Source organism: Cyphomyrmex costatus, unplaced genomic scaffold, assembly GCF_001594065.2.
Source record: "Cyphomyrmex costatus isolate MS0001 unplaced genomic scaffold, Ccosl1.0 scaffold133, whole genome shotgun sequence".
NCBI lineage: Eukaryota > Metazoa > Arthropoda > Insecta > Hymenoptera > Formicidae > Cyphomyrmex > Cyphomyrmex costatus.
In genome coordinates this window covers 768453-782554 of record NW_017275315.1, presented here as the reverse complement: position 1 = coordinate 782554, position 14102 = coordinate 768453, and the positions used below count along the sequence as shown (strand labels likewise).

At 38.6% G+C, this 14102-nt stretch overlaps 2 protein-coding genes across 2 annotated transcripts in view; both read left to right on the top strand.

Moving 5' to 3' along the window:
• Positions 1-14102, top strand: part of LOC108782726 (Down syndrome cell adhesion molecule-like protein Dscam2) — a 168966-nt gene that overhangs the window by 137335 nt on the left and 17529 nt on the right. The window contains exons 10-11 of the mRNA XM_018551080.1: positions 2919-3080; positions 5055-5336. Of these exons, the coding sequence (XP_018406582.1) occupies positions 2919-3080; positions 5055-5336 (444 nt within the window). The remainder of the gene's footprint in view (positions 1-2918; positions 3081-5054; positions 5337-14102) is intronic.
• LOC108782727 (Down syndrome cell adhesion molecule-like protein Dscam2) lies at positions 8738-9115 on the top strand. Its single transcript, XM_018551081.1, has one exon. It carries the CDS (start codon positions 8804-8806, stop codon positions 9113-9115), a length of 312 nt encoding a protein of 103 aa, XP_018406583.1. The 5' UTR covers positions 8738-8803.

Genomic DNA, 14102 nt, shown 5'->3' with positions numbered 1-14102 from the left:
ATATACAACATTCAAACTAATCGCTAAAATGTCAAAGCTTTTACTGCATTGCTTAAGTTCTATATATTTTGATGAGAGATCCAAACAAAATTATTTTTAAATCTATATTTAACTATAGATTTATATACTTCAACGAAATATTTCGTATAGAATCATTAGAATCACTCTGTATATTATGAATTGAAATAGTGCAGCAAGAGATAACTATTACAACTCTCGTCAGAAAATTTTTGTTTTATTATTTCATTGCTCGCAATATTTTATACCACTTTTGCATCCATTGCAAAATTGAACTAATTATGTTTTTTCTCGAAATTAAAAATTTGTTGCCTTCACGTAATGAAAAATCCTATAACAGTGTAATATATCGACATATTGTTTGGTTTATACTCTGATATATTTCTGTATTTTATATTACGTGTATGTCAGGTTTCCTGTAAAATATTGCAACGATTCGACTAAAGTCGGTCATATCCAGCTAAAAATCTTCACAATTTTTAAACGTGGAAAAATTTTTTTAATATTTTGTATTATACATTGTGCTTTAGTTATTCGTGACAATATTCGTCTTAATTTCACATATAAAGAGAACAGACATTTTCGTAGTCATAATATATTGTGCGCGGAATCATCTCGAAAGCCTCTTGGCTTCATCGTGGGGACGGATCACGAGTAAAACCGATTTGTTTTTCTCGCTTTAATGAAGTCCACTGACCTATACGTGCTGCACCTCTTATTTATCTGATCTAAACATCGCAGCTGTAGGTGATGGAATTAAATGTACACGCGCAAAAATTAAAATACTCGAAGCACCACGAGGAACGCATAAATAAGTGGTCGTAGTGCGTCTTGGACCGATGAAAAGTCGCGCTTCCTTCCGAGGAAATTTCCCTCGTCTTTCTAGAGATCTTTCTTCGAAAAGACGAGTACTTTTTTCCTTTATTTCCTACGTTTCTCGGTGAAAGCAGACTGAGTATTACTGAGAGAAGGCGTGGAAAATCCTTTTATTTCGGTCGAGATCGCGGCTGTCCCGCCCGCGGCGAACTTTGAGCGTTCCTTCTCGTAATGATGAACTCGACTTCGAGAAAGTTTCAAACGATCGTTCCACGAACTTTCTTCACCCCGGTCTCGACATCGCGACGACGCGCGATAGCGACCGCGCGAGACCACCTACGGCCATTTAGTCCATTAAATACCGTCGCACAATACTTTTTAAAGATCAACGAAAATGTCTGGTAATTATAAAAGGAATTATCAGCTTGATGTTTTGATTTCTGCTTTTATTTTTGAAATTAATTGTTTACGTTATACTTTACACTGAAAAAAATAGACTAAATTTTAATAAGCATTAATTTAAATAGTACTCTATATTTATTAAGTGTAAACATATATTTATTTGATAAAAAAACTATTAATTTAATCTACCTACATTTTATTGAATAAATATTTATTTTATTTTTTTAATTCTGTTATACCTTACTTTTATGTAAAAATTTCCATAAAAAAGCTAAGAATTTCTATAAATTATGCTTATTTTTAATATTGTATATATTTTAATTTATATTTTTTTTTTAACTCGTGTAATTTTCAGGGAATGAAAAGTTATTTTTTAAAATTAACAAGTCACAGTATGTGTTACCGTTACTTTTCTATTACGTTTTTAAAATCAGTCTCTAAAAAATGTACTTCTGCAATATTTTTATTTGAATATCAATAAAAACAATATACAATAATGACAGCTTTATTTTTTAGTTTTTTATTAAAAATATTAATATCATAATTCTAAAACCTGTAAAATATGTAACAAACTGAGATATCTATCCATTATATGTAGAAGTGTAAAATAATTCCTATCGAACCATGTTCAATGGTATGCCAAAAGTAACGATAAAAATAACTATAAAATTCATTACCGTTACCAAAAAAATGTAACTACGTTGCTCTGTTACTGTTACTAAAAAAAAAAGTAACAGTTTTACAAGTAAAGTTATCCAAAAAGTAACTTGTAATTGTAACTTCGTTACAAGTAACGAATTATTTCTATTTCCTAATTTCTATGTTTGTGTATCTATAAGATATATTATACATATATATATTGTGTTTTATATTTATGATTTTTCAAAACACACACATTCATCTCTCTGACAGTGTAAACCATTATAAACACTGTTATTTTTGTATTCATCTTCTTTCTTGAATACATCAAGGCAACTTTACTTTGGCAACAATTTCAAAGTTTAGTTACCGACTATGGTGACTATGGAAACGTATCGAACACTCGATTGTGTCGTCATGACGTCGCCAGTGTGGTGCAAAATCTGTGGAAAACCGCATTTCCACAATGCCACGGTCGCGCTGATTGTGTGGTGTGCAATGGACAGAGAGAAAGAGAGAGAGAGAGATCAAATGCATAATTTAAACTCAAATATCGCACTTTCGCATGACTGTGTGGCTTTCAATTAAAATTCACATTTGGCCATAGGCGAAGAAAAAATACTCGTGATTGTGATTTCGTTCGAATTCGAATAGGATTTATTGCAGAATACTAAAAACTGTAATTTTCAGATTAACTGTAAGCTGAGTTACAAACGTTGTAGGTACAATATTAATACGTGATCAAAGAGATCAATTAGAAAATGCCATTTGCATTCCACTACAGGAAACTACTATTATAACTATTCTATTATATAATTCTCAATTTTATTGTGTCATAAATACTTATATGTTTCCAAGAATCATAACTTATGATTTATTTTTTTACATTAACTTAACATTGTTTATTGGTTTAATAATTGCTTTAAATATAGATCATTGCTTTGTCCAAATTGACTAGAACAAGTTTTACATACGCGTCGTTGTTTCTTTTCGCTGAAAAGAAGTTATTGAAACATGAAACGCGATGTACTTTTTTCTCCTAGATGGTCAAATATTACCAACCAGCCGACGTCAGGAGGTGTCTGCGAACGGCACGCTGGTTCTGCATCGAGTCGATAGCAGTACCGATCGCGGCGCATACACCTGCACCGCGAAGAACAAGCAAGGTCGTTCCGACTCGCAGACCATCCACATAGAAGTCAAAGGTAAAGTCATCTCGCTCCTGCATATATGATCTTTTTTCCTTTTTTTTTTGTTTTTTCTTCTTTACGCACGGAGATTTTATCCGTTTAAATTGGAGCAATAGTGTCCCGCAAAGTGTACACGCGTCTCAGACGTCGTTCAATGGTGATCCGCTCTGCCGAGATTTTCCGTGATGTCGTAACTGTAATCGCGATGAAGTGCTTTCAGGACAAAGTGCCGGAACGTCGACTCGACTTATCGGAAGAAATTGCTCGTCGACGCATTACATCGTTCGCAGATTTGCCGTAAGAGTCGCGAGACTCTTCTCGCATTTTCTGTCGGCCACTTGCCGGTCGAATTTTGAATCGAAAAATATTCGGTAATAATTTAAGTTAGGAAATCGTAATAAAACGTGCAATATATATCGTTCAATGCAGGAAATCCGAATACAGTTCAGAAGTTATCGCAGGGTTTAGAATAGCAAGCGGCTAATAAAAAAGAATATCGTATCGACATGAAATATGGTCGGTGTATCTCTTTTTGTAGGGGAATTTTAAATTGATAACTGTGCGCGGAATCGTTTTGTGGATTTTTGTCCCGCGTATTGAAGCGAACGACAATTTTCTTCTCGATATGTGTCCTACGAACTGGATACCGCGGAGAATCATCGTAGAAACGAACATTTTGTAGTATTTCACGCGTGTAATATAGTGCGTTCCCGTGGGTATAATACAGAGACGATAGGTAGAGATAGAAGAACTACAAGTACATGTTTTATTTTGCGAGATCGAACAGGACTCCTCTGCCTCGTACATGATAGAAACTGCGGCGAACTTTCTGTGATTTAAAAAGAAATCCCCCCCGTCTTGCTTCATTTCTACCACGAGAGAAACTCGTACCTCTCCATTCTACTGTAAGATTTCTCTCTCGAAACTGGAATATTTCGAGAAATAAATTATTTCGCGTAGAACTTCCACAAGCGTTTATATTCTTAATGTCTACGAAGTACAGATTTATTGTCATCCTAATGCATTAACAATATAGTTATAAAAGCAATTAGAGTTTCAAAATTTTGGCAATCCTGTAAATTCTTCAATTATGTAAAGTCCATAAAATTTTTAAAATTTATCAAGCTGTAGTTAAATTATTGATACAAGTGACATTAAGATGTCAAATTAAATGTTTATGAAAATTTATTACAAATCGAGACGCTGAAGGTCTTCTTTTCATACTGACCAAACGTTTTTTATCTACTATGACGATAATTGAATGCGCTATAGAAGGTTCATAATCGCCTCAACTGATTAGGATTAGGGACACTATTGTTCTCCCTTAAACAACATGACTTAATACTGGAATGTTTTCTAATAAATTTTCTAACTTACAATTCACGTTTGATAAAATAAATAATATAATTTAGTTGATATTATTTTAAAAGTGTTTCTTTAGATTAGTGACAATTTCAGATACATGACTTTTATGCTGCGATCACGTCGAGCAAAGCACGCAGGTAGGATATGTAAAATGTGCTTGCGATTTTCTCTGAGAAAATTAAATTGCGCAATATTGAAACTCCTCATGTACCGCAAATCTGTTGGGTCGAGAGGATATCGAATCGGATGTAAATATATATATGGCTACATTGAATATTTCCGCTAACTGGTATTTTCTCCAACGTTGCAAATGCATAAATTCCTGCTGTTTCTTTCAGCATCGTTCAGAAAATTATGTCAGAGACCAAGGAAGCACGCAACCTCAAAGTACGATAAAATCAATTGGATTTAATGGAAATAATTCGATTTTCTATAATAACCGAATATAGTATTGTCTTTTGCTATATAAGATATCGAAATAATACGATAAACAATTGTCGATTCTTCAAGAGATTCCTTCTTCTCTCGACTCCTTCCGATGCTGTCGGATATGACGACGACGATGATGACGATCGCACGTCGTCGCGATGTGAAATAAACTTTCGTACTTCCTGTAATTTGCAGTACCGCCTAAAATCGATCCATTTAGCTTTCCCGACAATATCCAGGCGGGCGCGCGGGTGCATGTGACCTGCGCGGTCAGCGAGGGCGATTCACCTCTGAAGATCACCTGGCTGAAGGACGGCAGGCCGTTGAAGCCGCGGGAAGCTACCACGCATCAGATCGGCGAGTTTGATCTCGCGTTGAGGATACAGAGTGCGTCGACCGCGCATAACGGCAACTATACTTGCGTAGCAAGCAACGATGCCGCCAAGACGTCTCGCACGGCGTCTCTCCTGGTCCATGGTATGCAGCAACCGGCCAAACCGCCAGATGCCATGCTGGAAATTCTCCCCGTCCCTCATAGCCTATATCTTTCCCGAGCTTCCCGTTCGAAAGGAAAAATTCGGAGCTCGTTTCACTGGACTCCTTTTATTTTTAAATTCTCTTACTCACGTAGAACGTTCTTTTCAGTATGGACATAACATAGTGAATTATTACATCCTTATTGTTGGCCAATATTAAACAAGGATAAAATAATCTACTGTGTTACACCGTGTATCCTTGCTAGAAAACATCGACAGATGTAAGAAAAAGTTTCTCTTTTAATTACATCTCGATTTATATTTGAGTAACTTAGATGTAAAAATTAAAAGGATTGCATATCTTCATCCTGTCATTTTACAGATGTACGCACGATGTGTATAGTTAAAATTTTTTCCTCCTAAAACATTGAGAGATTTATTGTAACTTTATGAACCAATCTCTATAGTCGACTCTATAACAACCGCTTTTACTTCCTTAGCCGATGCGGCATGCTCGGTTCTTTTTCTCTGAGTTTATTCCGCTAAAAGCTCTCTTCCCGTACTTGGCGGATATATGCATGTTTTCCCATTGGCGGTTCGCCGGCAAATGCCGCGATTGTATAACGGGAGAAATAGAGAAAAGGGCGATGATTGCTATTAATCGACGCGTACGCCAAGCGGAACCACTTGACCGGGTGAATCTCGCACACAAAACGTGAAAGAGGAATCCGGGATGGAAAAATAACCATTGCGCCTTCGATGGCAAAGTGAAAAGCGGATATTCTCGTGCAAACTTCCCTCGGCTCGTCAAACGGTCTGACAGCTTTTTTTCTCAATGTGAAACAACGAGATCCGATCGAACGTGATTTAAAGCGGAAAAGCGAAGTTTCATCAAAATTATGCGGCTGTGAATCCCTCCGCGATTACATCGAGCCACCGTTTCATAGACGAAAGTAGAGGCGAGATATTTATCACTCAAAGACCAAAAAGAAGAATGAGACCGCGTACATATAGTTGCATTACAATCTCTCGTCAACAGACGAGACATCCCCTTAGCTACCCACGCGTTTACATTTCCCCATCGAGGACGAGGGTGTGCATTAAAAGGGCTCCTTCTTTCGATGAGCAAATCGCTGCGAGCGAAACGACGAACGAAGCCTCTGTCTACAATAACGAACGTTACGTAGGAACAAATCGCTCTAGGGTGATTACTGTGTCTCGTTGACAAGCAAACAGGACAGATCGCACCTCTTTCACGTCTCCTACGTGCGCATTTACTTATTCCGTGCTGCCATGTACGTGACAGAATAAAATTAACCCACAAGTGACTGTGCTGTCAGAAATTAGTTTCTTTGAGATAATTTTATTTAATATGTCTTCCTCGCGCTCTCATGAAGTGCTGAGTTTGCAGAAGCTGAAAACGCTATTTAAAAAAATTGGAATTAATTTGAGCATTGGATTACGCTTCTAAAATCTCTTTGAAATCGCTTTCCAATCGTTTCTAAAACCTCTTTTGAATTGCTCTTTTTTTTTTACAATGAGAGATTTTTATTTCGGTACTTAAAAATCGCGAGTGTTCATCGCGCGGTCGTTATTTTAACATAAAAGGATCCAGCGTTCGCGTAAGTTAACGTCACGTGCTCGCTATCGATAACGTCGGGCGCCAATTAAGGATCGTCGACCGCCAAATTATCTTCGGCAAGGGAGAGAACTCTCACGTCTCCGCTCTACTTGCCGAAACTATGCGACGAAATTTATCAACGCGACGTCTCCGGCAAGAGAAGCTTCTTTGTTACCTCGCCCGAGAACCTCTCGTTCTCCATTCCGCGCGTCCAACCTACTATCTCTCTCTCTCTCTCTCTCCGCCTTTGTATGTACATGTACATGAGCATTTATATATACGTATGTATCGCCGCGTATATACGCGCGACAGACCTCTTTGGGCATTACTCACGTTACGCTGCGCTATCTAGTTCCCTCTACCCGCGCGGTTCCTCAATTATTCTCAAACAACCGCCCGCATTCTGTTCTAATACCCGCGGGGCTCTCGTGTTCCCCGCTCGCTGTACGTACATACGTATCACATGCGGCGCAACGAGGCAAGTTATTATTGTCGTTCCGCGGCATTACGCTCGTCGCGACGTACCCTATCCGCTACCCTATCCCTCCTGCATCCCCTTGTCGAAAAGTCGACAACCAGGCACGAAAGGGGGATCCCCCTCATGCTCCACTTGATTGTTTTCACCGTTCATGTATCTCGCGAAATACACGAGCGTCCAAACACTCGAGAGACACACATATACCCGTCGTTCCATGCAAACTCGGAAATGTAGTTAATGTCCGCCATCATAGGTCGTAACCCTTTCGTCGTCGGTGATGCAGGAAGATATCGCGAATTGTTCTCGATTCGCGTGGATAAATAAAATTAATAAAACGAAGAGGGTGAGGTAAATTGGGAATAAATGACGATTATTTACGTTACGGAAAATTCGTACGTGGAAAAATCAACGAATGGAGAATAAATTTAAAATACGTTTTACGTGAGTGAATATTATTAATATTAACCGCGCGAGTCGAGAGCCGCGTGTATCTCATTCGACGTTGATGGAATAATGAAATATTTCTTGCCGCGTTATTTTAATTTCGTCTCTTTCTCTCTGCCCTTAATTCAATATTATTTTAATTCCAGTACAAATACACTTACGCGACCACACAACAAATACAACACGGCGTATCTCCGGGAGGATAATTAAACGTCACTCCCGAGGTCTGCCTAACGATCGATACCTAATTCCGTCCATAATGATGGAGTCATGTAAGTCGAGCACCGCCGATATTGGTGACTAATCCTTGGTACACTATCTTTTACCTCGTAATATAGAATATTATTATTTAATAATAATTAACATCTTTCGCTTTATCTGACATCTGTAACGAGACGGAAGAAATTTGAGACTCATTAAACTTACGGCGTTCAGTAACTTATCAGAGCCCGACTATACTATAGAGGTATAGATCCGCCGTTGTTAACCGATCCATGAAACTAACCTCGACGAGTTAAACTACAACTAATCTCAGCAGTGTGTTTTGCTTGACAGCGTGTTTCTCTGTCGAAACGCGCGGATCAATTTTGGGTTCGGTGAACGACGACGGACAAAATTTTATCCGAAGCGACGCGACATTCTCCCGTCGAATCGTCTGGACGATTCAATTATTTTGCAAGTTTGTCTCTTCACAATCCTGAGTCGAATTAAGCTAAGATTTTCCAGGCACATAGGTGACGACATCCACGACGAAGAAGGCACGAAGTCATAAGCAGCGACAGAGGAGGCTGTCCGGATAAATTTATTTTCATTCACACTCACAATCATCTGTCTCTCTCTCTTTTTTTGTGCAGTTCCGCCCACAATAGCCCCTTTTAGCTTTAAGAAGGACCTGTCGGAGGGTCTACGGGCCCAGGTGACTTGCATGGTCGAGAAGGGCGATCCGCCGTTCACGATCATCTGGTCGAAGGACGGCGAGCAGATATCCGCCTCCGGCACGGCGGCCGTCGCCTACGGGCCCGCCGCCGCCGCCGCTGCCGCAACCATTAACGATCTCCGACAGCACTCTCAGACACCACCTGGGTTGCGCGTAACCAACATTGACGCCCATTCCAGCGCCATAGTTATCGAGCGCGTCACCGCCGCGCACACCGGCAACTATACTTGTCTAGCGCGCAATTCGGTGGCCGAGGTTCTTTGGACGGCCGAATTGATCGTTCATGGTAAAGTAAAGTAATCGCACACCACGCAGAAAACGCACCGAGCCTGTGTTTTTTTCTGTCTTTCTCACGTCACTGTTTTGCACCTGGCAGCGCACTATTGTCTCTGCGACGATACAGACGACGGTGGGTGAACGAGTCTGGAGAATGACAGATCCAAAAAAAAAACATTTTTAAAAGAATTTACAAGAAAAAAGGATAATAAAAGATGAGCTACTGAATACCAATTTGATAACTTTACGTTATGCTCTCTACTTTAATTGATTGTATAACATAAAATTTGAATTATTTATATTTTAACTTTTTTGATATAAAAATAGTATATTATAATTACATTCTGTATAGTTCTTGTTAAGCTATTTATAAATGGATGATAATATTTTTACCGCAAAAGTATTTGACTTCATTTCTCAATAATCTCAGTCAGTGATGTCTGACCGTACAGTATCTTTAGCTACTGCCGACTAATTGAACAGCCAGACTATGCACCTTACAGTCGCGCAATTTAGATAAATTACCACACGATAAAAGAGATTAATTTTCTATATATCCAGAGATTTACGAAACAAAAATCAACAACTTTGCGAGATTTAAATGTCGAGTCACTCTCCGATTCTATTCACCCGCGGCTGTTGTATTGTCGTCACTTAAGCGCAGCCGCAGCCGCCGCAGCAGCAGCAGCCGCCATCGCAGCCATCGCATCGGTCGGAAAATAGCATGAAGTAAGAGTCACGCACTAGAGCTGCGCTCGAATTTTGTGGACGAACCAGATATCCGGGTACCGCGACGAGGGTATTGACACTGTCGATGGATATCAAGCTCGTGCTCACGTTCAGAATTGATGTGTGCGCTTAGCTTTTTGTCGGTCCCGCCAATATTTTTTTAATTTATAAAGTAATATCCGCGTCCCGTGAATTGTTACACTCCATTAAGTAAGAGATCGTTGCAATTACGTTAATATTAGCAACGTAAGGAGCTGATATGTTAATAGTAAAACAAGATATTTACTACCTGGAAAAATTTGGAATTTTCAGGGAGAGAGAGAGAATTTATTTTTTCTTTACTCCATAATCAGGGATTTTCGTGGAATTTTATTGAGATTCAAGGAAATTTTAGTAATTTTACTTTTAAATTTAAATTCTGAAGACATTTTTTCGAACGAAGAGTTAGAAAAAAAATGCAAAATCTACATCTAACGTTTTTAAGGATGAACCACACATGAAAAGTTGTCATATAAGAAAGAGCATCTATCACAATTTAATGTAAACTGTTGTAACTTCAAATATTGTATTTGTTTTACATTGAGAATGACTCGATCGATATCAAACGCGTCTGTACGAAAGATTGCTCTTTATGTTTATATGTTTTTTAAACATCACAGAAACATTGTTTGGATCGTTAGCTCTTTGATTTATATATATTATTTTAATTTTTTAAATCATTTTTTCTTACTAATGCAAAATGTTGACAATTAGCAATAAATGTTCATGTCTATATACGGGGTGTCCGGAATTTAAATGTCAAAACTTCGGAAGTATGTAAGGGACCGATAAATTAAGAAAAAAGTTCTATATAAATATATTCGTTTTTGCTACGTTTTAGTGAACATCACAAAAAAGACAAAACGTATTTGCTTCGTTCTTGAACGTGAAGAGTAATAATATTTTAGCTACCTCGATCACTTCACATTACTGGACTTCTTTGTATGGAGGGTCAAACTGTTCGTACTGATAATATATACTTATATTTCTGTAAGAGGCCAACATTTTAAATAATATTTACATTAAGCAAGTGAATAAATAATATATCATGAATAAGTAAAAAAAAATTATAAAAACTACTCTTTTCCAAAACGAAGCAAAAATAAGCATATCTCTTTTTTTTCTTAGTTTATCGATCCTCTACACGCAACCGAAGTTTTATCATTTAAATTCTGGACACCCTGTATATTCAAGTACTTTACTGTGTGTCTCATGAGTTTATTTTATTTTAAAAAATCAGAATAAGTGAAAATAACACTTAACGAAATAGAGCTCATGCACTAATACCTATCACATTTACAGCGCGCCTTATCTTTTTTATATTTCTCTCTCTCTCTCTCTCTCTCTCTCTCTATATATATATATATATATAAAACCGCCATATTGGAGCTGCCTATTTAAATTTTTTAAAACGCTACATTTTTCTTTAAATTACATATAAAACGAAAATTTCAAGCCTTTGAACGTCTTATTTCAACTTCACAAATTTTGCCCAGACCCTTGTCCCCGTTGACGTGGAACGTCCTATATATTTATTATTATTATTATTATATAATTACCGTTATTATTATCAATATTTAGTTTATCATGTCGTTGAATATTTATTTCTTACACAATAATAAAAATATAGAAGACTTGATGTAAATGTTAGTTTACTTAAATATCTCATACTATTTACTTTTTTAGTACGGCTTTTCTGCCGCTTAAAACCGCTCGACCGGCACTTTCAATATCTGACAGATCTCTCCTAGGTAATACATTCTGGGTAATACTCTCGCGAATATAATCCACGTATCGCGCTTGAAAATGTTCCGAGTCGAGATATATCCCCAATCATTTTTTCCGTTTCAATATTTCGGTATTTTACGTTGTACGTCGAGTCTTTTTTCACAAAAGAATTAGAGAAAATATTTTTCTATGATACCCTATGCGAAATTCGTTCATTAAATTCGAGATAGTTGCGTGTGAAATTTTTTTAAAAGCATACTGCGCGCACGTGAACGCTGGCCAGATATTCACGTACAGAACAATTCGCTATCCGGATAAACGAACAACGGTATTGTCCAAATAAACGCAGCTCTAGAGTCTTTTTTTACGAGATAATACTTATGCGAGAAATGACGAAGCAGCAGCAGCAGCAGCCGCAGCCGCCGCCGTCGCACAGCCAGCAAGCCCATCGCACCACCGCACTTGAGCACAGCATAATAATATAGCGTTATTTTAACCCCACGGATCATCCTGTAATATATTTTCTATCTAGATATATGTATATCTAACAACAATGGGGCACTGCTCACCTCTCACTCTGTGCCCCTTATCGCAATAATTAAGTACTGCGATCGCATACATTCTCCGCATTAATTCTGCAAGTGTCAAATGCAGCGGTACTCGACCCTTTGACAGTCGAGATTTTCGGACCAACGTGACGAACAATATTATAATCTTCTTTAAATGCTTCAATGATGGATGGAAGAAGCACTATATTAATTTAAAAGCATTAAACTCTTGAACGTATTGGTCAATCTTGTATCGAGGACCGCTGAATTGTATATTGGAACACAACGAAATAAAAAAGGAGAAATATACGAGAAAAGAAGAACGAGAAATGAAATCTCGACCGATACGAGGTGCTTGTCGGTATTCAACACGATCGCAGTAGCCCAAAATGAAATATACTGCATGCGAGAGCCAATACGGCCACTTCACGAATCTCAGCTTCGCATATAGCACCACTTCGTCTTGAATCATGGTGAGCCAGCAGCAGCAACAGCAGCAGCAGCGGCAGCAGCAGCAGCAGTAGCAGCAGCAGCAGCAGCAGCAACCTTGTAGTTCAATTTGGAGCACCAACTCATGTTCACTTCACCCAGCACACGCATATCTGCACTAACACGTTTTTCAGTTTACTTTTCTCTCTTATTTGATTTTGAGCGCCACTAATCCCTTGGCACCGACTTCCCGATGTGACGCTCGCATCTCGTGTTTCGTTTTCTCCTTTCGTCTCCTTTTTTCTTCTTCCCCGCTCTCTCGTCACCGTCGTCACCGAAAATTCGTATGCCACCTATCCACCCTGCCTCGCACCGAGACGAATCGGTCTCGTTTGATCCGAACGTTCGCCGGAATAATCGATTCCCGATACGAAATCGTTATTAAATTGAAAGGAGGAGGAAGGATCGCATTTATCGAATTTGAATTAATAGGCAATCAGATGTCGCAGTCAAAGTATTTAAATTAAGAAGAAGAAAGCTTAAGCGTTTCCCCAGCTCTGAAATGTGATTTTAAAAATACAGTACCTCTCTCTGGAAGAAAGACTTTTGTTATTTTTCTCACTAAAATAAATTGTAGCGATAAGTCCGTGTCTTCATTATTACGCGTGCTATACTATTCTTTGTTGATTCTATTATCTAACACATAGACCAACTGCTATACGGTTATTCGGTAAGAAATAACAAATTTATCTATGCAGCCTGATTTTCACAATAATAAGTGTATCCTTCATCCGCTCGACCCTTCGATTATTAATCACGGGTTAACTGATAACATGCTTGCAAGCGCATAAATGCATGGCGCATTATGCAAATGAATGCGCGAATAATTCGACGCGCAAACGTTCGGCTCGGGCGGGACGCGCATTTTGCGCACCTTGTGCATATTTGTACGCAACAATTGATCGTGCACATTCGTATGTGGTATTGAATTCGCACAGCACCGTTTTATCGTATCACGTATATCGCTCTGTTCTCTCTGTGATCATCACGGTGTTTATCGCCGATATATTATTTTACGCCGATGGAAAAATCTCTCCATCGCGCGCGCACGTTGCAGTCTCTCCACCCTCTGCGTCTCTCTTCCATCTGTTTCTTTGTCGTGAGACAGACGGAGAAACAGAGGCAAGAAGAAAGATGAACTAAAAAAAAGCAAGCAATTCACCAATACATTTGGCGGACAATCCGTAATTTTTATCAGCGAAAGTTTTGCGCCGTTTGTCCGCAATTCCGAGAGGACACTCCAGTTCTCTCCCTCGCGCACCTTTAAATCCTATTTCTCTTTACTTTTACGGTATAGCTGAAGTAGGAAGTTGCAGTAGGCCAATCCTCTCCTCGAGAACTTTTCGCTCTTGCCTCAGCGCAATAAGCTTAGATAGAGAAATGTACGACGGGATCCGGAAGAGCATCCCCACACGAATTCAGCGCTCTCAGTAAAACGCGACATTTCATCAAGATTGAAAATTTAATAGCCGCACAAT

What these genes read in the sequence shown, in the direction of transcription:
- LOC108782727 (XM_018551081.1), top strand. Translation starts at nt 8,804, where the DNA reads ATGGTCGAGAAGGGCGATCCGCCGTTCACGATCATCTGGTCGAAGGAC.